The sequence below is a fragment of the Dromaius novaehollandiae genome, chromosome 14, assembly GCF_036370855.1.
Source record: "Dromaius novaehollandiae isolate bDroNov1 chromosome 14, bDroNov1.hap1, whole genome shotgun sequence".
NCBI lineage: Eukaryota > Metazoa > Chordata > Aves > Casuariiformes > Dromaiidae > Dromaius > Dromaius novaehollandiae.
Window position 1 is genome coordinate 2,998,043 of NC_088111.1, and position 24,269 is coordinate 3,022,311.

Consider the following 24,269-nt stretch of genomic DNA (forward strand, 5'->3'; position numbering starts at 1 on the left):
TGTAGTGCTTGGGGGAGGCAGGAGAGCCCCCTTGCCCGGTGGTAGATGCCTGCTGTGCTGGAGGGGAGAGACCAGCCCCCAAGGAGAGGCACAGAAAGCCTCCGCGCTCATCCTGAATGCCCGATTACGTTGTCTTGGACAGGATGATAAGGAAGAGCCTCATCGGCGCTCAGAGCAACAGGTTCTCTTTCGTGCTCCATCAACCGCATAAGTCACTTCAGGTTGGACCTGCCCCGGGCCGCGGCCGCTTGCTGGGCCGGCTTCGGAGGGACCCGTGCTTGCGCCCAGGAGAGAGCTTGAACCAGGCGGCATCTGCACGTCATTCAGCCAAAACCAGTCACGCCGTTCTGGATTTGTGGCACACGTGGGGTCAGTTGGCTGGAATAAGGGCTGAAGCCTCACCCCCTATAGCGAAATGCCCGTGGTGTGACAGTTAATTATAGCTCCTGGCCCCTGAACAGCCTGCCTGAGGAGACAAGGGCTCCTCCGTGGTTGGATTTGCTTTGGAGAAAGGATGAGGGCCAGAAGTTGGTGTTTGACACAAGTTTTCAAGGGAACAAGAGCACCAGAAATGCAGCTGAGGGTCTCAAATATCTGTAAAGCTGGAACTCGTAGGGGTGCAAGGATTTGGGGTAGCTCTGGATGCAGGTGAGCTGCTGCGCACTTGGAGGAGGGAACTGCCTGGCACCGGCAGGGCTGGGACGAAGCCACCACCTCCGAGGACAGGTACGAGAAGGGCTGTGGGTTAGAGATCCCTGCGCTTATGCGATGGGTTAAACACAGCCTCCAGCAATCCCAGGCGACGTTTTACCCAACTCCTCGTCCTGGATTTGGAAGGCGCCCAGGCATCCAGGGTCGCAGACTGATGCTCGCTGCTTGGTATAGTAAGAGTTTGGTTGTAATATTAATATTATACACATATATCCACCGCATGTTCTCATTTTCTGGAAGTTAAAGGGATATTTTGTAACGTTGAGCTCTCCTTAGCAATTTCATTGATTTGCTCTCCTCCTGTGGTGCCAGTGCTTCAAACCCATTTAAGCTATTTTCCACAAATTTTGAACAATATTTCCTATTAAAAAATTCTAATCCCTCCCAAACTATTGCTTTAATCTGTCCCAGAAAACTGGCTTTCATCTTGCGATTGCTTTCACAGTAGCACATAAACCCGAAAACCGGAGTATGGAGCCCGGTAATCCATCAGTTAAACAGATTAGCTGTGTAGCAGGCGGTATGGCGCAGCGAGCAAAGCGAGCGGGCTCTAATCCCCCCGCTTCGAGCAAGAGGCAGCTCGAGGGTAGCGCCGGGGCCTGCGGTCGCCGTGCGCTGGGGACGCACGGTGGTCCCCTCCATGTCACAGGTCTCCTGGCAGCGACGAACCCCGCAGGGTTGCTGCTCGCCGCGTCCCCCGGCTCCTCCCGAGCAAAACGGCGAGGCCGAGCTGCGGAGAGGCTCCGTCCTCCCCCCGGCCGTGGGAGGAGGAGATGTGTCTCGGTTGCTATCGGTTTGCGTAATTTCCGTGAGGCTCTCTCCCTTTTGCAGCTGGTGACACTGTGGCCGAGGTGGCGGGTGTCCGGGCATCACCTGTGTATGGCGCGTGTATGTGCAGAGAGAGCACTTGGAAAAGCCGTCAGCGCGGCTGCGTGAGCGCCTCTTCGATCGGTGCTGTGGTCTGGCCGTGCCAGTGGGAAAGCCAAAATCCGTGAGCTCCCATCCTTGCTCTGACCGTGGCTCATCGAGTGAATTGGATCTTAAACTCTCCCAAATTAGGTTTCTTTTCAGTGGGGTAGAGCAGGATCTTCCTACCCTGTTACCACAGATCATGCACGGAGCCGGAGCTGGCACTGGTGCCCGGTCTGTGGTGGAGGGGGCTCATATTCAGAAGGAGACTTTACACAAACGCCCTGCGGGGAAGCGTCCTTGCAGCTAGACCTGCTCTTCCTGGGTGTTTGTCGGTGTTTGGTTGTTACTGCATCTTTGCTAGGAAGTACCAGGCACTGCTGGGCAGTCCCTCCTTTAGACCCTGTGCACAGCTTGCAAACGCCTTTGCAACCTATGGGCGTACTTAAAAAGAAAGCTGCGTAATGCCGGGTGGGTTATCCAGCGTTGCACTAATTGCCATGGTCTGGGTTTGGTTATCCAAACAGTTGCGGGTTTGGGAATTTCCTTCCCTACTTCACTTCATTGTCATTAGCTTGCACGCCTTCTCCCTGCTCCCTGCCTCTCACATCCGTTCCCTCCGCTTTTCAGTTCTGTGAGATGAGGATGGTGCTGAAGACTGTAGACGGGTGAAACGCGTTGCAAGGGAATACCTGGTGACGGGAGAGTGACAACCCCTCAAAAAAACAGGGCGAAGAGAGAAAATAAGGATTGTCCGGAAGCAAAGCACAAATTGACAGTTCGTTATGTCTCCTCTTCCTGGTCAGTCCCTGCAGACTGAGCTTAAAATATAAAGCAGAAAAGCCAACATAAACAAGTGCTCAAAATCCCATTGACAGCTTTAGGCCCAGAACTAGAGAAAAAACAACACAAGTGCAAAGGATGTTTATGAGACTAAATGTTCTGAATTTGTTTACCACTCCTCTGCAGCTCTGCCAGCCTCAGCTCTCCCTGTTCAGGAGTCGAACGGCTGCTTTGGGCTCGGGGGGAGTTTCAAAGCCAAGCTCATCTCTTACTCTGGGAGCTTCCTTCCCTTCCAGGTCCTTCCCACTCGTTCAGCGGGAGGCACCAGGTGTCTAACGGCCCTTTGCCACTCTGATGGAGACATGCTTATTTATACTCGGTGTCAGAGCACAGAGGTGCCCGAGCCAAGGCCAGGTGCCATCCTGCTGGGGACTGAACACAAGATATGTAAAACGGGTCTTTGTGGATGCAGCAATCGGGAGAGGCAAGGTGGAAAGCGGGCAAGAGCAGAAAGAAAGAGGGGCACAAAGAGATCGGGTGGCTTGCATGAAGAAATCTAGTAGTTCAGTTGCACAAAGAGAAGCTAAGACTGCGAAGTCCTACTTCTATTCTTCATCCTCTGCTTGCGGGGGCCATCAATAATGTGACCATTATGGGTTTCTTCCTTATTGAATCTCTCTGCGCTTTCTCGTTCCAGGAAGGCTCTGGGGTTGCGCTAGCTCCGTCTTGCTGAAACCAGAAGTATCAGATTCTCAGAAAGAGCCTAGTCTTCCAAGGTTTTTAGACCCAAACTATTTAGAAAAGGATTTTTTGTCTGTTTATCTGAACTCAGAATGAACCGCTGAACATTTGAGGTTTCTCCCTAATAAAAACACAGTTTTGAATCACTGAAATATTCTGCAGCATAAATATGGCCTTCAAAGTGAGCAGAGGTGGTTGTGCTTTCCCGGGACATGTTTTGCCTGGAGTCAAGGCTAACTGTAACTTGGAGCTCATATTCAAGGATGCTGAAATCTTACAAATTGATCCCATACAGTTTCTGCCCTTTTTCTTGAATGGTGAGAAACTTGCTGTCTCTCCTGCAACCGAAGTAGGAGGATTCATTTGAATCTCAAATCTGTAAAATTTGTATCCAGCACCGAACCCTCTTCTAAATGCTGCCTGAGACCTTGGTTGGAGGAACAGTTAAACCGCTCTCTGTGGTCATTTCTGCTGACTGTCTCCTGGGGTGGCAGTTCCCATTCCAGCCTCTGTGCATGGTGCTGTGGACCTTTATGCCCAAGGGCCAGCGTTGCCCACCATCCCTTGCACTGCAGCTGGTGCAGGGATTCTGGGGCGTTTCATGGCCTCCTGCAATGTCACCTGCTTGCCATTTGGCCGTGCTCTGTTTGGCCTCTTCTGTCTTGTAAACCTGGACCAATGTCAAGGTCAAACATCGCAATAGCAGCAGATGTGGAGATGTCCAAAGCTGTTGCTCTCTCACCATGCTTTGCAAAAGGAACTTTTCACCGACACACACAGTTTGAAGACCCAAGGGGGAGAAATAGTTTCCTTGTCTGAGTTCTTAAGATTTACAGAAAAATTTTCCCTCCCTCATTTGACAAAAGGGGAAAAGTACCACTTTGGAAATACTCTGCATCATTTTGATGCCAACCTTTGGTTTGTTAACTTTTCTTTGCTAGAAAGGAAGTTGCATTTCTCAACACAACCTCATCTTAAGTGAAAAACCTGAAATTTCCTTTTCTGAGAAGGTCAAAACAAGACATCACAGCCATTTTAAAGCTTTGTTGCAACTTCATTTTCTTCCAGCCAGCAAGTCTGATGAAAATAATCCTTGCCATGAAAAGTTTTGTTTTCAGCAAATCAACATTTTATTTTTCCCAGAGGTAAGGGCTCCTGGAAAAATTCCTGCTCTGGAGTTGGCTTGAATTTGAACAAAACAACAGTGTCTCCTAGTGGCTGCTTCCAGAGGGATGGCCGAATCCATCTTGGCTTTTGAGTGTCTTTTCCTTGACCCTCCTCTTAGATCTTTGCTCATCCTGGAGTGCGAGAAGTGGGAAACGAATTGTGCTCTGAGCAACGAACCATTTCATAAGCCATAAAAACATCTACGGCAGGCTGTTTTCTAGGCTCCAGTTGGTGTTGAAAGAAGGTAATTACATCTGAAGGCAGCATCACTGGATGCTTGCTTCATCTGCTGTTTGGCTTCCACTCTAATAACACAGGAGCTCGCATCAGCAGCTTAGCCAGCATGCAGGGCTATCCATCCTTGTCTTTGCCCAGTGGGTCCTGCCTCCGCGTCACTGCAGGATTACTGTCTGAACATCCCCCGTCAGAGCAGTCCTTGTCACCAAATTAGTCCTGCCTCACACCGAATACGAGCAATAAAGGATAACGAGGATCTCGTCTGAAGCATGATTGGCTTTGCAGTGTTAGCTAGGTGTCCCTCAGCCTTGCCACCTTGCTCGATCTGCTGCATCAGCTTCTCATTATAGCTGTTGGTAATCTCATCGGTGCCATCTCCTTGTCCTCTCTTTTCCCTCTTTCTCGTGCTCTCACTCCTGAGAGGTCACCGCAGCTGTTTTCCTGCACTCTCTGATCTCGTATATGAAGCAAAACTCATGACCCTGGAGAGTAAGCAACAAGGACCCCAAATTGTCAAAGGAAATCGGCAAATCAATTCAAGCAACAATATTGGCAGATTAACTGGTTGCAATCCCAAGCTTTCCGCAGGCCACAAAAAATCACGATGTTGGCTTAGAAAATACGGGATTTTAAAGAGCAACAACTTACAAATTCTTCTCACTTGCCTGAAGGTGTTTTTAAGCTTGTCAAGCTCAGGCTTTCGAAGCTGGACACTAACTTTTTTGGTAATGGTTCCTGAGTTTGTCTTTTCAAACTCACATGACTCCAGATTTAGGGATTTTAAAAAGATCACCAACTACCCTCCTTTCCATAAGTTTGTGACTCTGGGCAGTGCATCTGGCAACAGCAAGGAGAACGTGGAGACTGTTGACTTGAGCGCATGAGACAACGGATGCGTTGCAGGCTACGAGGTGCTGTAGGTAGCAAGGGGCACGTTCTCCGTGTTTCCCAGCAGATGTAGGGCTGCGCAAGTGTCCTGTCCCTTCAAAGCTGCCCGAGCTGCAGCTTCGTTGCTGCTGGTTATGTCATTAATTCCCCAGGCTCAGCACGCTTGCGAGTCCTGCAGCCATCCTCGGCCTGCAGCAAACGCCCTGTCCCAGGGAGGCCTCAGCCTGCTGCCGGGAGGGAGGCAGGAATTCAGCGAGTTGTTTTGCTTCTCGTCAGGAATGCTCTTGCATAACCCCGGCCGAGGAGAGAGGCTGCGAGCGTGCCAGCCGCACGCTGCTCTTGTCAAACGGCTCGAGTTCGCTGAGAGCACGGTGCCCCGTCCCTCCTGCGCTTGCAGCGGGACAGGGACTGCGGAGCCGGGCGGCTGTTGCAGGCACGGTCTCCACTGGAGAGCTGGTTAGATGCCATCCTCGAGCTGCCCTCTTCTTCAGCTCTGTTTTTCTTGCAAAGCAAAGACCTCTCAGGAGTGTTTTGGCATCGTCAGAGGAGGGAACAGGGGACGAGTGCTGATTCATGCTGGGGAGGGAATCGCCTCGCACGCAGCGAGGGAAGCATGCGGAGAGCGGCCGGAGAGCCGTGCTGGTCCTGTGCCCCGTGCAGCCACCGGGCCACCCCTTGGTAGAGCCTGGAGAACCACAACGGCACAGTGTTTCCCCTGGTGTCCATTAGCAATTAGCGTATATGGATTATAACCGTGAGGACTCAGGCTCTTAGTGCTCTCTCTCCTGGATAAATGGTTGAGCAGAAGACAGTCTGTTGCATAAAGTAATTTAGCCTATGAATGATGGCTCATTAGCAGCCCACAGACTGTCGCTACCGATAGTAGGGAATATTTGGGCTCTTCCGGGATCTGAGGTAACGTTAACTCTTTCCGTCTCTCCCCCGACTGCCAAGCATTCGTTCTGCAGAGCGCGGAGTTAAACGTGCCTGTGCCACAGCATCACGATGGTCGTCTCTCTGCGGAGCCTTGGATAACACACCAACATCCCCAAGAAGCTGCCAACTATTAACATAGTGTCTAAAGACAGATGGGGCATAAAGGAAGCTATTATCAGTCAGGAGATGAGTCAGATATGAAAATAACACCTTTTTCTAGACAATATTATTACACGGAGGAAATGAAAAGACTTGTTTTCTTTTGCAAAGGAAAGGGCCTTGAGTGGTAGAAAAGCACATTGCGGAGTGTGGTGCTCTGTGAGGGAATAGCTCCAGTGAACAAACCCAATGCCACCTTTTGTGTTTGTTACTGTTGTGCCATGTTCTGGCCATGAACCAGCCAGCCGGGGTGCTGGACAGATGCTCCTGTGCTTCGCAGGAAAGGAACATCTAAGACTATACCTGAAAATCCAGATTATAGCCCAAGTCTTGGATAACTTTTTTGGTCCTGGTGGTAGAGGAGGGGAATGGAAAGATCAGTTTTTGTATTTCAGCTGCATGCAAACCTACACGCTGAGAAAGCCACTCTGATCACGGAGGGAATCTTGACCCTGGGGATGAGCCCAGGGCCATACCATTGGCATTTTAACAAGATCTTGGGCTTTTTGAGAGGATTTCCAAAGGCCCTCAGGGGGATAAAACTATTGATCCCGCTGACTTTCACTGGTATTAGCTTTCTCGGTTCTCTTAGGATACGTCTGCAGGAAAAGGGCTTTGTTTGTATGTGAATGCAGCTACACTGTATTGGCAAAGTGCTTCTACTTTGGCACTAGCAGTACCCAGAAAGCTCTGCTTAGCTTAGTGTGGTAAAAACAGTGTTCCTGACCAATGCGAGTCTTAATGAGAGCCTTACAAGCCGTACTGCCCATTCGCCTGGGTAGTTGTGTCTTACAAAGTGCACAGTCACTCTCCTTTGTGTTAACTTTAGCGTGTTGGGCCAGTTGTGCACCGTTGTTCCGCAGCTGCTCCGGAAATGGGCCGGAATTCCATATTTCCAGTAAAATGCACAGGGACTGTCTGCAAGGCTCTTGCTTGTCTGCTGTTCCCTTTAGACTTTTATCTCTTCTTTGGGAGGAATACAGGAAGATGCAACATTTGTGCATCATTAGCACAAATCCCGGAGGGGGAGGAGTATACCAGTACTTGGCCATTCCCTCTGTGCATCTGTTTGACTATTTTGCTTTTTTGTCTTGTAGCCAGACGAGTTGACCAATGCCTTGGAGATCAGTAACATTGTCTTCACCAGCATGTTTGCCCTGGAGATGCTCCTGAAACTCCTTGCCTTTGGCCTCTTTGGCTACATCAAGAACCCGTACAACATCTTCGATGGGATTATTGTTGTCATCAGGTCCCTGCCAGCTCTTTCTCCATTGTGGCTTTTTTGCTGAGGGCTTAGATCATTTGGGGAGTGGGACAAGGGACTAAGACATGGCATGTGTTAATGCAGGGCTCACTGGGTATGATGGGCTATAATTATGCTGGCCTTTTAGATTCCTATCTTTAGGAGGGCCATCCAAAGTAAATGGACCTGACAGATGGAGAAAAGGTCTATTTACGTTGCACATCTGGCACTGTGGTGAGTTTTCCACTGAAGTGCGGAATGGCTGGTCCTGGGAAAGGAGTGCTGAGAGTGTCCGTATCCCAGCAGCCTGCCCTCCCACCCCTAAAGTCACACACAGTTCAGAGCAGAGTAGGGCAAGCAGGAGGATAAAAGAGGGCACTGTTCTCGTGTCCTCTTCGAAGGGAACATTGTATCCCAGACTAAACTGGAGATGGCACAGCATGCGTGTGAGAAGCTTGCACAGCTTGTGAAGCTTGTAAGAAACCAGCCTGCTCAGGGTTTTCGCAGTACAGTACTGCTGTTGTATGGTCTCTTCCCGTTCTTGTGTTCCTGCAGCGTCTGGGAGATCATCGGCCAGTCGGACGGAGGCCTCTCCGTGCTACGAACTTTTCGGCTCCTCCGGGTGCTGAAACTGGTGCGTTTCATGCCCGCCCTCCGTCGCCAGCTCGTGGTCCTGATGAAGACAATGGACAACGTAGCCACCTTCTGCATGTTGCTCATGCTCTTCATCTTTATCTTCAGGTACCAGAGACTGCAGGTCTTCTCCTTCGATTAATCGTTCAGCTCGCTTAAGTAATATGTAGATTAGAATAACAACGGAGCACATCTGCGAGGCTGCCTACGTGACAGAAGTGCTCACAATAGAGTGACAGGCAGACTCTCAACAGACGATTTGCCTCTTTGCAGTCTCAGTTTTTCATGCAATACTGTAATTCTACAGATGAACGAAGAACGCAAACAGGCAACAACAGTCAAGCGATTGCTGTGGCGTTTCTGGGAGGCTCATTTAGCCCTGTCTCAGGAAGCTGCCAGTAACTGGATTCTACCAGCTTCATGTTTGAAAGGGAGGTCGAACAGACTCCAAAGCTTTTGTCTGTTTGACCCTATGATGCTCCTCAAGATCCTGTTCTTGGAAACCAGATTGATCAGGCAGCTGGCAATGTGATCTATCATTTTCTAGACAAATGAGATCCCTGATTTGACTTTGATGTAGATAATTATAATGAAGCATGACACAGAATTACCAAATGGCAAGAGCCCATCTTTCTGGGAGATACCACTGGCATACAAAGCACACCGAAAAGAATGTGCCCCTAAAAAGCACTGTAATGATCCTTACAACCATGTTTCACACAATAACATGTTTCTTCTGTCTCCTTTTCTTTTCCTATGCTCTAGCATTCTCGGCATGCATCTTTTTGGATGCAAGTTCAGCCTGAAAACTGATACGGGAGACACAGTTCCAGATAGAAAGAATTTTGATTCCTTGCTTTGGGCCATTGTGACAGTCTTTCAGGTAAGCTCTGGGTCCTCCCAGGAGTTTTAATATAAACCAGGTAGACAATTTATTATGCTTTGCAAAAAAAAAAAGTATTCCAGTAAGTATCCAACTTGGACTGAAATAGCACTGCAGAGTTTTTAGGACAAAGTGATTGTTTTTGTTACTTTCCAGTTGAGTTATCTGGTCTATACAAGCCGTGATGGAAAAGCAATCTACCCAGAAGCATCACGGCCTATCTGTTGTTCGCAAAAGTAAAGTATGAGAAGGCCTGGAAATCCAGCTTTATTTTCCTTACATTAAGACCTATAGCACATTATGTATCTACTGCACATTCTGCTCTCTCTCCTGAGTTACAAGCCAGCACCCTTCACTGCCCCTAAAATGCACTTTCCAAACAATTTCATTTAACTGAGGGCGACAAGTACTATCACAAATCAGAGCTGGAGTGACAGGCTCTGCACGCTGGGAAGTTCTTTGTGAAAAAGCTATTTTTCCACTGCAGACAAGATCTGTTATATCCTTGCAATTACTGGCAAGTTCCATGATGGATTAATAAGCTATATTTCCAGGACATTCTCAATATAAAGATTAGTCTTTTCTGTTTAACAATTCATTCCTTACAGCCCAAGTCCAGCAAGTGCAGCACAGTGTAGACAATGCTAAGCTAGATTTCTAAATGCAGAGTAGGTGTTCACCATGGTAGCATCCAAAGTGCAACCAGTCCAGGGTCTTCACAGTGAAGATTATGATCTCCTGCAAAGTTTTCCTTCATACGAAGAGATTTAATTTTCAGCAAGGAGAAATCAGCATAAGTCTCACAGGTTCATATTTTTCTCTTTATCCTGTATAAAATTAATACAGAAGTCTGCATTTAACAGTCCTATGGGCAAAGAGAGTTGGCACAGTGCCCAAGGGCTTGGCCCTACATCCTGTGAAGGTTAATGAGTGACATGACTCAGTGCAGCCAACTGCATTCCTGTCCCCAAAGTCACCTTGTTTTTTGTGGGGGGACATTAGAGGCCATATTCATTATAAGCCTGGATTAATCTGGAGCATGCATGTGTCATCTATTTTTCATATGCCCTGGGTTTTTTTGAGCTCCAGGAAAGCTAGGAGAGTGAGAATCCCTGATGAAGGTCCCTTGGACCCAGGCTTTGCAAAGATGTGCATATTTTTGCCCGGCTTATCAGCACTTTTACCCAATAGATACCATTTTTCTTCCCTGAGTTTCTTGAGCCGCCCTGTGTCATTTACCATGTCAAAAAACATGTCTCCTACTCTTTCCCTCAGCTCCATGTAACTTGGAAAGGGCAGCTCCAGAAGGAGACAACAGCTGTGGCCCCAGGCCGTTTATCCACTGATGTTTTCAAAGGAGGCAATAAACCCACCAAATGATGGGACTCTTACCAGCACAGTCTTCATGTTACCACAGCTGGTATCTGAAAAAGTCATCTCCCTGGGCAGTAGTGTGCTAGATGCTCCTGCAGAGAGTGGAGATTTGGCTGGGAGAGAGATCTCACATGCAGAGATCTAAATAAAGGAACATTTCGCTGTCTCATCTCATGAGACCTGCTAATGGTTATGCTCAGAAAAGGTCAAGAGGAGAGGCAGAAATGGCTGAGTCAGTGAGTATTTGTGTACAGCTGCTGTCCATGAGAGGAGTGGAATAATCAGAGTCTTTCCCTCCACCTCTCTGCAGATTCTCACTCAAGAGGACTGGAATGTGGTCCTCTACAATGGGATGGCTTCTACATCCTCCTGGGCAGCGCTCTATTTTGTGGCCCTGATGACCTTTGGCAATTATGTGCTCTTCAACCTTCTTGTTGCCATTCTGGTAGAAGGCTTCCAAGCAGAGGTAAGAGGTCTGAGCAGAGGGAGAAAACTGAGAACCACACACAAGCATCAGTAGGGATCAGTCCATATCAGTGCAAACTTCAGGGCATGCAGGCAGCCCTGAATTTAACCTTAAGGGGGTACAGATGAGCTGAGCTGGGCTGGGCGGAGTATGCAGAGCTCCTGTGAGTCTGTCTTTGCAAATAAGGTTCTCTGGACTAGACATGGGACTTGGGAGATCAACACTTTGGTTGATCTGCGACAGTCTTTTGTGTGACCGTGAGAAAATCATTTAGGACAGATTTGACTTGCCTAAATCCCACCTATGTCTTGTATTTGGGGGTTTTTTATGGTGAGCCTCAGGCTTTTGAGATGCCTTGCCAACAGGAGTCACAGGAACCAGGCAGGATGTTGCCTGGCTGAGTCCAGGCCTCTTCTTGTGACTGCCCCTTACGTGTAATTTGGGGCTAGTAGCACAGCTGTTAGAAAAGGTGTGTTTCAAGGTTACAAACATTAAATATTGAGATACTGGGATGACATGGGGCAAATAAATGCTAATCCTTACCTACACTGAAAATAATGTCTGTATCTGGTCAATGAGCAGGGCATTTGATAAAGTGCAGGCATCTCATCTCACATGGAGAGGATTAGAGAAATGATGTTATTTCTCAGGCAACAGTGATAGACAATGTCCTGATCTGAACTGGGCAGGAACCTCAGCAGCTGTGCAGGCAATCCTGTGCCATGGGATCAGGAGCAGCACACTGGCCTGGTGCAAACAGTGTGGTACTGATGTGAGCGGGGGGGCCCTTAAGCTCCCCTCCCTTGGCAAGTCCACTCCCAGTCTGCTTTCAGCATCCTGAGAGAGTGAAAGCCATCATCCTCTGTCCTATCCTGCTCTTCTCCATCGTCCTTTCAGATCAGAGCAAATCCATTTGAGGGAGATTTTAAATGCGCATAGTGATCCGGTTTCATCTGTAAATATAACGATGTGTATGCACATACGTATTTTCAGAGAAAGAGAACGTTTTCAAAGTCTTAGTGCAAATGGGAATGATTTTGAGACTTACGTAAAATCATCCTGTCCCAGTTCAAGCTAAGAATAGTGGTATTGAAAGGCCTTGCGTCACACTTTGGGATTTTTTAATTATTACTTTTTTACTTCTGCAACATGCAAGAAGGGAAAGTTAACTCAGCACTGAGTGGCTTTAGAGACACAGAAACTCAGAAAGAAAATGAGAAAATGGCTTCAGTTTTCACCGCCTTAGCTCCCAAGGGGAAGAAGAGAAAGAAACTCTTTTTTTTTAACTTTTCATTTTTTCTCCAGAAATGGCATCATGCTCATATTTGTTGTGTTTACATCACATTTAGACACCCTGTCACTGACCATGGAATATAATTGAAATATTCATGGACCAACAATTCCCTTCTCTCAAGCCAGCACAGTCATATTTATGTCCTTCAAGGCTGTCTGCATAGATTCATTATTAAAACATCCCTCCCAGCTTCCTCCTAGCACTAGCAGAGGAAAATTAATTGAAACAACAGGAGCCAAGCCCCATTTGGAAAAAAATAACCCTGATCTACATTGCTCAGGGCTGTTTTATGGATGCCGAGAGCGGTGGGTGCCACCTGCGCACACAGAGAGGACCCAAGTAGGCCTGCTCACTGCTTTCAAAAAACAGCTCTGCACTGCACTGGTGAGCATCCTGATGGCTTGTGCAGCATGGGCCATGCCCTGAAGATCCAGCACAGCTTACTAAGAATAGCTGGAAGGTCCTTTTCCAAGAGCAATCCTGTATACTATGTATCAGTGCCTTGAGTTGATGCTGGCACTGTTTACGTCTGAAGTCGTGAAGCCGTTTTGTGTGTCACAGTTCTCAGCATTCTCTGGCTCTGCTGTGGATCTGTAACACCTTCTCTGCATTCCTGTGCTACTGCAACCTGTTGCAGACAGAGATGGACATTTTAGCCACTAACTTTGAAAGAGCAAAGCAAAAGAATTATCAATATTCCTCAAGGCTCTGCATTACCTCCTTTCTTCCAGCCCAGAAGGGGTTTTCCTCTAGAAGAGCTGCTGGTTGTATTCAAAGTGCCTGTGCTGGACCTCAGTCCTGCTAGAAAATGACACAGGCTGTAGCAGACTAACGTCTGTGGTAAAGTAACAGATTTTCCTGAACTGAATGGGAAAGCAACCAATACAGTTGGCCATATGGCAGCCCAGAAAGGGGACTATTCAGTGACCAGACATATGTCAGATATCCTCAGACTCAACCAACCAGCAAAGCTGGGTGGAAAAAGAGGACATGCCAGGGAAACCCCAACAGATGATAACCAGCATGTGTGACCTGAACGACTGGAAACTACTCCTGCTCCTCTTGATGCTGCGGTGAACCGCTACTGATGCTCATACCAAGGAGAAAACATTTGGGAATCCTGAGGGCTCTCGTTTACCTCTGGCCCTGTGGCTGGCTGTCCCTCTCTGGTTCGTGGAGGCTTCTTTTTTAGCTTGAGCAATCTCGCATTTAGATACAGAGAGCCCTTGCACAGTCTCCTGCTGTTGCGCATGCAGCCCCCATGCCCCATTTTCATCCTTTGTTCCCATTTGCTCTGAGAGAGAAGAAGTTTTCTCCACTCGGCAACCTGGCAGGTTGCAGGTACCTTTGTGCTGGTACAGAGCCCCTTCCTTCCCTGCCCTCTTGGAGCTGGATCACACGCTAATGTGATGCCAGCAATCGGCAGCCTTGTGCAGTATCCTCTGAGCGCCTGATTACAAACCTAGCCGAATGGATGTCGTTTTCTTGCTCAGGCTTAATGGCTCCTTTCGGAGCTGTTACAAACCATGATTTAAATATGGAGCAGTTTTCAAAGCTTGTATTATTCACTCAGTGCTGCCGCAGAAAAGGCCAGCAAGCACAGGCATGACATTTGCAGGGCACATTTTGCTCTCCACTTCCATTTATTTTAAATCTTGACATTAAGCCTACGGGCTTGTCAGATGTCTCATAGTGAGGTATCAGCCATGCTACAGAAAACCCTTTTCAGGGCTGTATTTCAGCTGCAAGGACTTGAATCAAGTCTTGCACTTATAAATGAATAGTTTAGCTCTAGTTGTAAACCAAAGACTATTAAAGTCTCCTTGGACAACTCACAAGAGGAAGTATTGGTAGAGCTGGGATTTCTTTTCTTTTGTCCTCCCTGGTTCTGCCAGTAGACATTGGGAATATGTCAGAAATGTTTGTTTTGATCTCCTTAGTTTTGTCCTCATTCAGGGTGACTCTGTAAGCAGTTGTGGAAGATGTTGATGTGCAGTTCTCCTCCCTTCGCTCAAGTCTGTCTTTCACTCAGATGGGGTGTTACTCCAGGTCAAATTGTGCAGCTAAGGGGGTGCACACTAGAGCCCTGAACCATCAGCAGTATTTCAACAAGAACACTGTAAAAGGTTGTGCTGTGAATCACAGAAAGATCTCAGCTTGATCTCGGTTTTGATTTGTCCTTGGAGCTAGCTTGACTGGGGTATCCCTAAAAGAGAATAGGTATAATTGGCCATAAAGAACATGTTTGGTACAGACTATTCCTCATTTATGCTTATGACAACAAGCAGCCAGACTTCAAACAGAACCATAATGGCATATTTGTACTTAACATTGTTCCCATGTCATTTTGAAATCTACCCCAGAGCTGCTCTGGAAAAGCAGACAAACCTTCCAAAATTATGCAAATCTCTCAGCTACTCTGCGCTATTATTCCTGCTCCAAAACAGAGAAGATGAATAGGGAAACTTAAGCCTTTCAGTCATCCTGTCTCTTTGGCTGCACCAGTTAGCAATACATCACAGATGAAATTAAGTTCGCTGCTGCTTTAGCACCGTATCTCTAGAAACCATGGTGATTTGTTCAGGCACCAGTTAAGGAACTGTGCTCCTTTTCCAGGATCAGCTGCTTTAATCCAATCATTTGGTACCAGTTTGCACAGCTTTTCTGCAGTCTTGATGGATCAAGCCAGAGTCATGCCAAGAGCCTGCTGGATTTCTTCCCTTCCGCTGACTCCACGGCAGAGGAGAACCTGACAATAGCTCTTCTGCTCCAGGCTCATATATTATTTAAACTGGTCATTTTGGTAGCAGAGGCAGATATGTATGAAAGGGAAAAATAGCCACAGGAAGCACTTAAACAGACATCCAGGAGGAAAGCCGGTCTGAGGGCTCTTGGCTGCTCTCTGTCCTGAGATGATGCTGCGTTGCCAGGCAAGCTGGCCTGCTTCTCTTCTACCTCAGCCTCACTGTTGCCAAGAGATTTCCCAGCGCAGTCTCAATTACCAGCCAGCGTGAAGGAAGCAAATCAGGGCTGGGTTTTCAGATCCAGGTCGAATTTACAGCACTGTCAAATAAAAAAAGAAAAACCCTGCAACATCCTTTGACATTAAAACCCAAGTGCTTTCAGCTGGGATCATGGCGAGAACAAATATGGAACCCTGCAATGCCAATTTTTCTTGGTCACTACTCCGATTACAGCTGCGCTTTCATGTTCTCCCCTGGGACACACTGTTCAGTGAGGCTAGACACAGTGTGGGAAATGTAACGACACTGCAGAAACAGTATTCACAATCACAACATCATCCTTTCTGTCCAAGTAAGAAGATGAATCAAAACAGGGAAGAGGGACTTACCCAGGGTCATTCTCTAGGGCAGTGTCAAGGGAACTTGGCATTCTGCCCTCCTGGTTCTTGGGGCTGTGCTGTAACCAAGAGGAGCTGAGGTATCTCTGACCTGCTAACTAATCCAAATGGCCTTTGTGCTAAACTTTAATTGCAATAAGATCTGCTAATTACCCTTCACCTCTCTACAGGGTGATGCCAATAGGTCAGACACAGATGAGGACAAGACATCTGCCAACTTTGATGATGATTTTGAGAAGCTGAAAGACCTCCGAGCAACAGGTAGGATTTTGCTTCTATTTTTCTCCTATGAATTGGAGCTCTGCTACAACCCCGCTTCTGCAGTTGTCTTTTCCTCAAAATTTATGGAGGAAAGCAGAAGATTTTTATTTAGGAGCTAATTTATTTGGAAATTAATCTGATAGCTATGTTAACAGGGCAGCTATGCAAAAAGTGTTGAGAAGGCTTAAAGAAAGCCTTGAGAGTTGATATTTCCTTCAAACAGATACTTTCCTAATTTTAAACTGTACCAGAATATTTACTTATGTCCCATCTTTTCTTCTGTATCATTATCACAGAATGGTTCACTGACAGCAATATTCACAAACTACTTCTCAGCAGCTTTGCAAATCAGTCATGTTCTCATCTGCTCTCTGGTTTCTCACTCAAATGCATCTAGGTGAGGTTTGATTGGTAGAACTGTCACTGTTTATTTGTGTTATAGGAGGTCATTGCAACTGATTTGAAATAAGGCCATGTTGTACTAGTGCAGTATAAACATGGGATCATAGGAGACAGTGTTCGCTCTGCAGAGTTTGCAAATAGGATGGGAAGGGATCGGATATTTAAGCACAGTGAATAGCATGATGGTAAACTGGAGCTGGCTTAGTTCCTCTGCATTTTTATTCTCAGCTTGGGCTTTTGTTAGGATTCCTTTAAATGCCTCTAAACCAGGATTCATTTCAGCTAAGGAAATGGTATTGATTGTGGTGAGCAGATGGAATTCAGCTGAGGAAGGAGCATAAGTAATTTGTCAGGGAAGCTAAGGAGACAAAGCTGAATCAGAGCGAGGTGATTGAGCTCTCCGGCCTGCAGATCAAGCAAAGATTCTAAACACCAAGCAAACAAATGAATCTCCGTTGCAAACAGTTGTTGAGGAAGCCACAGCTTACATTTCCTTTGCAGCAACTATTTTCTGGGCAGCTTCAAGTGACAAGAGATTTATAGGTGGAGGAAACATTGTCCCCTCTTCTCAGGTAATACGGGAATAGGAAATAGGGCTGAACTCTTTGTCAGTCTAAGTCCATGAATAATTGTGCATCTCCATAAGCCTCCTGGGTGCCAACCAGTGACTAAACAGCATAAGGACATTAACAATTCTATTACAGAGCTATTAGTCTGTAAACAGATGCACTGGCAAGAGAAACTTGTGTATTGCAGATTAACAAATTCTGAATTCGATCTTCCACCCCTCAAAGGGAGTGGCAGTGTTCCCATGGATTTCTGTGGCGCAGATCAGCCTTTGTGCCCAAGCCAGCAAGCAAACGGATGATACAAAGAAGTATACCGCATTATAAAAGCAGCCAGTGGAGGAAAAATAGCAGGGATAATGCACTCGCTTGAATTTCTCATTGCAGTAACCAAACAAGGTGGAGGTGGGATCATTCCCCATGCTACCTGTGCAAGTACAGGCTTGTCCTTCTCTCCCGCTGATGGCAAATGGTCCCATTCTTCCCCCTCCCTAACACCCTGGTTCTACAGTCATTAAACGAGAATCCGCTAAGCCCGGCAAAACAGGAGTTTGTTCAACTTAACTTTTGTATTTGTCATGGCTTTTGGTTTTGGGTGTTATGGAACTCAGTAGTGCTGGAGGTGGTATGTTCTGTAGCCTCTGGTTAGTCTGCAGTGGGAATATGGTTGCTGCAATCTGTAGCAAGGATGAAACAGCTTTCTGTACGAGTCTAACATTGTGTCGCTGCAATATCTCTCTACAGAGGGTTTTTTACTTGCTGCACGGCTAAAATAGATGCTTTCTGCAATTACCGCAGAGATCTGTTATTAGATTTCTGTGTTACAGGAGGTTTAGTCTTCCAGGTGTGTGGATATTTAGAAGCCATTTCCATTTCCTGTCCCTCAAACAGATGACTAAAGACAATGACTAATGTTTGCTTAGTTCCCTCCTGATGAGGGAGTTCGAAGCAGATCAGAACTGCATAAAAATCTCTGTGGAAAATCTATGACAAGGAGAAGAGATTAATTTACCAAATTGGATTTAGGCAGTCCTCAGTGTCCTTTCCCTGGTCTCCCCCAGCACCAAAAAATTGTGACTCCACCCTCCATATCCCAAGAAACACTGAGCAAAGGAGACTTTCTTTGGAGGCTAATGAGTTCCAGCTCAGCCAGGGCTGAAGGCTTCTTAGAAGGTCTTGACATTTGCCTTATGTCTCCTATCAAAGTGGGTGGGTGATCTTAGCATTGCCCACAATATTTGATCTCCATTCAGCAAAGTTTCTAGAAAACCCAAGGAATAATGTCCATTTTGAACAGCGATTTCTGTAGCTGAGCCACCCCATGTTATCTCTCTCTTTCCAGAGATGAAGATGTACTCGCTCGCTGTCACCCCAAATGGACACTTGGAGGGCAGGGGGAGCATGCCCCCTCCTATAATTATGCGCACTGCTGCCACACCTATGCCCACGCCGAAGTGTTCCCCGCACATGGATTCGGTGCACACTTTCGTGGATTCAAGGAGAGGGAGCAATGCTTCGCTAGACCCCATGAGCTACGACCAGAAGTCCTTGGTAGGTTCCCCGTGCCAACAGCACTCCTTTGAGTGCTTGCAAGCAGCGCAGGTGATGTGTGTATTTATAGTCAGTTCTTGTTAAAGAAGATTGTCTGGTATTTCGCATTATGTGTCTCTGTTTCCTGGTGCTTCTGGTGCTGCCACAGCTCAGCAATGCCAGCTGATGTGTTCCCGCTGTGTGTACGTCGCTAGAAAATGGAGGAGTGTGGTAGAGGTGACAAGTATGAGGAAAGGGAGGAAGAGAACAGATTCAGGAGGGAGAAATGAAGGGGAGTGGTATGCTGGGGCAAGACAGCGACAACATGACTGTCAAGGACAGTGAGTATGTGGTGGGGGAAACACAGACGCCCTGGGATTCAGGGGTTTCCTGCCTGGTGTCGCATCGCGAGTCCGTGCTAACCCACCTGCCTGAAGGAAAGTGACCTGAGACAAGACGTGTTCATGCGGTTGCCCCAGCAAACCTCTCTGAGAAGAAGCAGGTGCCTTCTGCCAACCCCCTGGTCAGGCAGTGGTGTCCTGGAGAAGCTGAGTCAGGTGTTCCTGTGGAGCAGGTTGAGGCCTGGTCCCCTCCACGGTGTTTTAGGGTTGCAGCTGGAACTCACTTGGGCACAAAGGGGACGAAGCATTTGTCCCCACCAGCACCGCAGAGCTCCAGTTATGGTACAGCAACGCTTTTGGAGGGGAAACAGAGAGCAAGCAAGGTGTGAGCTAATGGATTGCAGCTGAGTGCTCATGGAGGGGAGAGAGCTGGCTAGAGTTGACTGCTTTGGCAAATGATTTCATTTTGCCTGTAACAGGGGAGCGGGAGGGCAGCTCTGTGAAAACAGAGGGAGCAGAGTTAATAGACAAAGTGGATTGCTGCTGTTGCTTATCTGTCCTGTTCCTCTGCTCTGTAACTGCAATATCGTGTTCAAATCAAGGCAGCGGACCATGAAGGCACTTCACGCAGAGACAGAGCCACTATCCCCTTTGGTAAGCTGCTTAGTCAAGGTGATGCTTTTGAAAAGAAAATAGAGATGACTCTGTTGTTTGCCTTGAGGTTTCATGGGATTGTGAGTTGCTGGAAAAGGTTGTTCGTGGTTTAAATCCTTTCTCTGAGAGCATGTCAGTCCACCAGCCAAAGGAAGATGAAGCAGTCAGAGGAGAGCTGGCCAACAGTGATGAGAAGGAGAAAGGTAGTTTGCCTTGTTTCTGTGCCGGGAGGAAGCCATGGAGGGAAAAGGAGTTTTCCTTCTAGTTTTTCTGCTCTGACCTTAGGTGCTCTCACCCTGACAATCACCTGTCAGCCAAAGTGCAGTGACATACTGATCACTGGCATAAATTTGCTATGAGAGAGAGACTCATTACACCTCCTTATACAGCAAATGAAAGAGAAAGTAATGTGAATGCAGGCATAATTTCCAACAGGCACTTGAGTGACTTAAGTGCTGGAATCCCTGAGGAAGCTGGGGGAGATATAGTGTTTTCAGTGTGGGCTCATCTGGATGCTTGACTCCCTTCTTGAGGCATTGACATGATAAAATCAGAGCTGTACGGAAAGCTGGAAGGGGAAGACAACTTGCAACAGGAAGGGTCCTCCAGTCTGGGCAAAATGCCATACCCTTTGGCATCCTCCTGCAAATGAAACCTCAAATGCTTTTCTCCTCTCTCAGTCTAGCCTCCGCAGTTCCCCTTGCGCCAACTGGGGGACCAGCAGCAACTGGGGGAGCCGACGCTCAAGCTGGAACAGCCTGGGCAGAGCTCCGAGCCTCAAAAAGAAGAACCAGTCAGGAGAAAGAGAGTCTTTGCTCTCAGGGGAGGGGAAAGGCAGCACAGACGATGACTCCGATGATGCCAAGTCCAGCACAGTCAGCAGGGCCTCACTGCACCGCCGGGCAGAGTCCCTGGACTACCGCAGCTCCCTGGACCTGCCCGAGCTGCTCCAGCTGCCTACCGTGCGCCACTCGCTCGGTATCAGCCCTGTGGCCGTTCTGCCGGCCGAGTACCAGGACTGCAACGGCAAGATGGTGCATGTCCCCAGCGAGTTCTTCCTGCGCATCGACAGCCACAAGGAAGATACGCTGGACTACGAGGACGACATGGAGGATGTGAGTTCAGAGGGAACTGGGTGCTTATGTGTTAAGATGCTTTTCCACGCCGGGAAGGCTGATTAAAAATCCAGCTCAGGCTCAGATGTGTTGCTGCCTGATAGCTGATGTAGACAAAACGAATGAAGATTTGAGAGATGGGCCTGCATTTCCCAGACAGTTTTGTTAGGGGTGGGCTGTTGTATTTTAGTGGTCTCCAACAAGGTAAAACCGCAAGGGGATGCATCTCAAAGCTTGAAAGCTCAGGGAGAGGAGTATTCTCTCCGTTACTTAATTTTTTGGTTGTTTGAGGTCTTTTTGGTTTTGACAGAACTTTGTATCTCAAAATGGTACCTGCCCAGAAGTCTGGCTTCGTCATGTTCATATCTCACTGTAAATCAGCTCCTTTCTTCCACCCGTTTCCTTTCTGGTTTTCTGGAAGAGTGTGGCATCCCTTCCCCCTGCCTACCCCAGCTCTCTCACAAATGCTGGGAGTCCCTGCAGGCACTGCAAGATGCCAAGTACTGCCCCCTTTCACAGGGGGACTGTGATGGCTGAAGAGGCAGGAAAATGAAAGAGGAAAACAGGTGTTTCTTCTTCTCTATCCAGAGTTACTGCTACCGGATTCGTAAAGTCCTAGAGCCCTACAAACCAGAGTGGTGCAAGAATCACGAAGACTGGTCCCTCTACTTGTTTTCCCCACAGAATCGGTAAGGAATCCCGGTAAAATGCTGGGTTCTTGAGGTAACTGAGTACTACATTTTTAGCCAGCCTTTCCATGGGAAAAATTCCTCTTTGATGCAGAAGCACTGAGAATTTTAGAAATTTGACTCCTGATATTTAGGTAACATTCTGTTATATGTGGACAGAATCACTGCATGGGTCTTTCCATGCCTGTGTAGAAAGAAGAGTGGTTTAGCCATCATTAATAACAGCCATCATTACATCTGTTTCTCTGTGTTAATAGTAATGGCTTCAGGAGTTTGTGCTTGTGGGTAAACTAGCTTACCACCTGGGCTGATGCTGGCGGCACAGCTGTCATGAAAGGCTTTTGAGGACAGACCATTAGGACGGGAATCCCTTGCTGACCCAATCATGTGAAGGACGTTTTTCTCCCCTTCCTTTCTGCAGGTTCCGAGTGATGTGCCAGAAGGTCATTGCCCACAAAATGTTCGATCACGTGGTGCTGGTCTTCATATTTCTTAACTGCATCACTATAGCGCTGGAACGACCAGATATAGACCCACACAGCACGGTGAGTACCTGAGTCATTTTATTGCTTGATTCTACACTCACATCTCGGTCTTGTGAGGGAAAGATCCCACGAGATGAAAGATGTTTATTTTCTAATCTCATTTAAATAACTTGCTACTTTCTGTTGCTCTTTGTTTTACAGGAAAGGATATTCCTAAGTGTTTCCAATTACATTTTCACTGCAATCTTTGTGGCTGAAATGATGGTTAAGGTAATTACGTCTCCAACTCATGATCCTTGGTGAGACCTGGCAAAGACTGAAGACATGACAATAGCTACAATTAGGCTGATTAGATTTAAATGTCCCTCTTCTCCTGGTTCTAGGTGGTAGCTCTTGGCTTCTTCTCTGGGGAGAACACCTATCTCCAGAGCAGCTGGAATGTCCTAGATGGAGTCCTGGTCTTTGTATCTATCATTGACATTATTGTCTCCATGGCATCGGCAGGCGGAGCTAAGATCCTGGGTGTCCTTCGAGTGTTGAGACTTCTGCGGACCTTGAGACCTCTACGGTACTTTCAGCAATAGGGTGGCTGGGTTTGTTTTGTATTGAGAGAACAAGGAGTTTCAAAAAAATGCACATGATCCATCAAGGCTTTGTTTATGACACAAAAAGCTGAAACACAGTATAGGCAGAACCATCTTTGGGGAGCTCTTATCTAGTGAAAGTGTTTGAAAACAGTGAAATTAGTTCTCATATAATTCATCTTCACCAGCATGGAGAAGAGCAAGTGGAGTTTGGAGCAAGAAGTGTTATCAGACTCAGGCAGTTGGTGCAGCGAATGCCTCCTCCACTCTGTATTTTTATCACCATTTTACAAATCAGTCTGGCTCCTCGTTAAACTGCACAACCACACAGTCATTCCCAAGCAAGGAAGTTGCATTGGCTAGGAGTGAATTTGCAATTGAACAGGTGCTGACAATAATTTGATAAGCTCCAGCATCTATACCTGCTCTCCTGTGCCTGCGTATCTAACATCACTGCAAAACAATTTAGTTCTCAGCTAGGAAGAAGGGAGATGCTTTCAGTATTTGAGGAAAGGAATAAAGGCAATTTGTATTTTGTTTACAATGATGCAATAATAAAGGGAAAAGGAGAGTGTTAATGCTTGGGGGATTCTTATCAGCTCACAGCTCCTGCTCCACTTCCATGCTGCTCAACAAGAAACACAAGCCTTTTTTCATGAAATTTCATTAGAAGCAAGATAGGCACCTCCAGAGACCTGTGGGCTTTCTGATGAAAAGCTGCTTGCTTACGAGAAGAGGCAATCTCGTTTAGGCCCATGACCGTCAGAGCAACAGCTATTTGTCTGCTGCTCTGTATTTCCTTAGTGACAAGTAGCTTTGTGAGTGTTTTTGTCTTCTCTCTTGCTCCCACGCCCTGTTCTGCTGGCGGCATCGCGGTCCCCTCGCAGTGCAGGCTCATCAGGAACCGGCGCAGGGTCGCCTTTGCCTGACCTGGCAGGTACCTGTCTGACAAACATAATTAGGAACAGAAATCAGGGCACGGGCAGTTCGTAAGCTCAAGTAAGGGGAAAAGGGAGAATTAGTCTGAGAAAATAGCTAGGCCAGAGCCTATTAACTGAGAGGAATTAATCACTCCTCATGCTGGCTCTACGTACTGTGGCCTCTGCTAGGCGTACTCCAGGGACCGTGCCTAACACTTTGTAGGTGCAGTTCAGGCTGTCACGTTATTTGCTGCTGAAAAGACCCTGATGAAATGCTTTGCTTTTAGAGGAAGGATCAGCTGCCTGATGTTACCTAATGATGGGCACCAGCAGGCTGACAGCCTCGGCTGTCTGCCCCCGTCGTTGCAGCGTGGGTCTCTGCTCTTTTCTCTGCGTTTGGCAGGCATGAAAGCATCGTTAGCCATGCAAGCTCAGGTTACCTGCAAGGACTCTCACCCTCTCCTCCCTATAGGCCCCTCCTAAAAAAGCCGTGATGTTTTTCAGTCAAAACACCCACCTTCCTGGAAAAGCTCACTCAGGCTTGTTACGCTTGTGTGTGCAAACACATTTTTCAGACCCCTATGGGAGAGCCACTCACCAAGCACTCAAACAGAAAAAGAAAACACTTTCCATAATACCAAAACCTGCTTTAGGCCCTGCTCAGAGCATGTCTGGCCTCTCAGGTGCCTTGCAGCAAGCAATCCATGCTCTCTTTAATGGGATGACCCTTTGGCTGTGGAGCTGTTGGTCACAAGTCTCTGTTGGCCAAGAGTCGGTTCAGGAACTAATTAGGAAACAAACTGAAGTGACTCTGTTTGAAATGGTGTCATGGGGCCCAGGCTGGTAGGGCAGGTGAGCAATTAAGTTTTGCCTTTGAGAGCTCAGGGAGTCCCACTGATGGCAAGGTAAGCACATGCTTTAGAGCCTTATTTTCTGG

General features: G+C 47.4%; 1 protein-coding gene across 4 annotated transcripts in view; it reads left to right on the plus strand.

Annotated features, from left to right (window-relative positions):
• Window positions 1-24,269, plus strand: part of CACNA1H (calcium voltage-gated channel subunit alpha1 H) — a 132,167-nt gene that overhangs the window by 65,959 nt on the left and 41,939 nt on the right. For all 4 annotated transcript variants that reach the window (XM_026095227.2, XM_064520076.1, XM_064520077.1 and 1 more), the window contains 11 exons: window positions 7,629-7,780; window positions 8,330-8,515; window positions 9,173-9,290; window positions 10,975-11,130; window positions 15,956-16,046; window positions 18,357-18,565; window positions 20,220-20,654; window positions 21,243-21,343; window positions 21,765-21,888; window positions 22,030-22,098; window positions 22,212-22,396. In XM_026095227.2, the coding sequence (XP_025951012.2) occupies window positions 7,629-7,780; window positions 8,330-8,515; window positions 9,173-9,290; window positions 10,975-11,130; window positions 15,956-16,046; window positions 18,357-18,565; window positions 20,220-20,654; window positions 21,243-21,343; window positions 21,765-21,888; window positions 22,030-22,098; window positions 22,212-22,396 (1,826 nt within the window). The remainder of the gene's footprint in view (window positions 1-7,628; window positions 7,781-8,329; window positions 8,516-9,172; window positions 9,291-10,974; window positions 11,131-15,955; window positions 16,047-18,356; window positions 18,566-20,219; window positions 20,655-21,242; window positions 21,344-21,764; window positions 21,889-22,029; window positions 22,099-22,211; window positions 22,397-24,269) is intronic.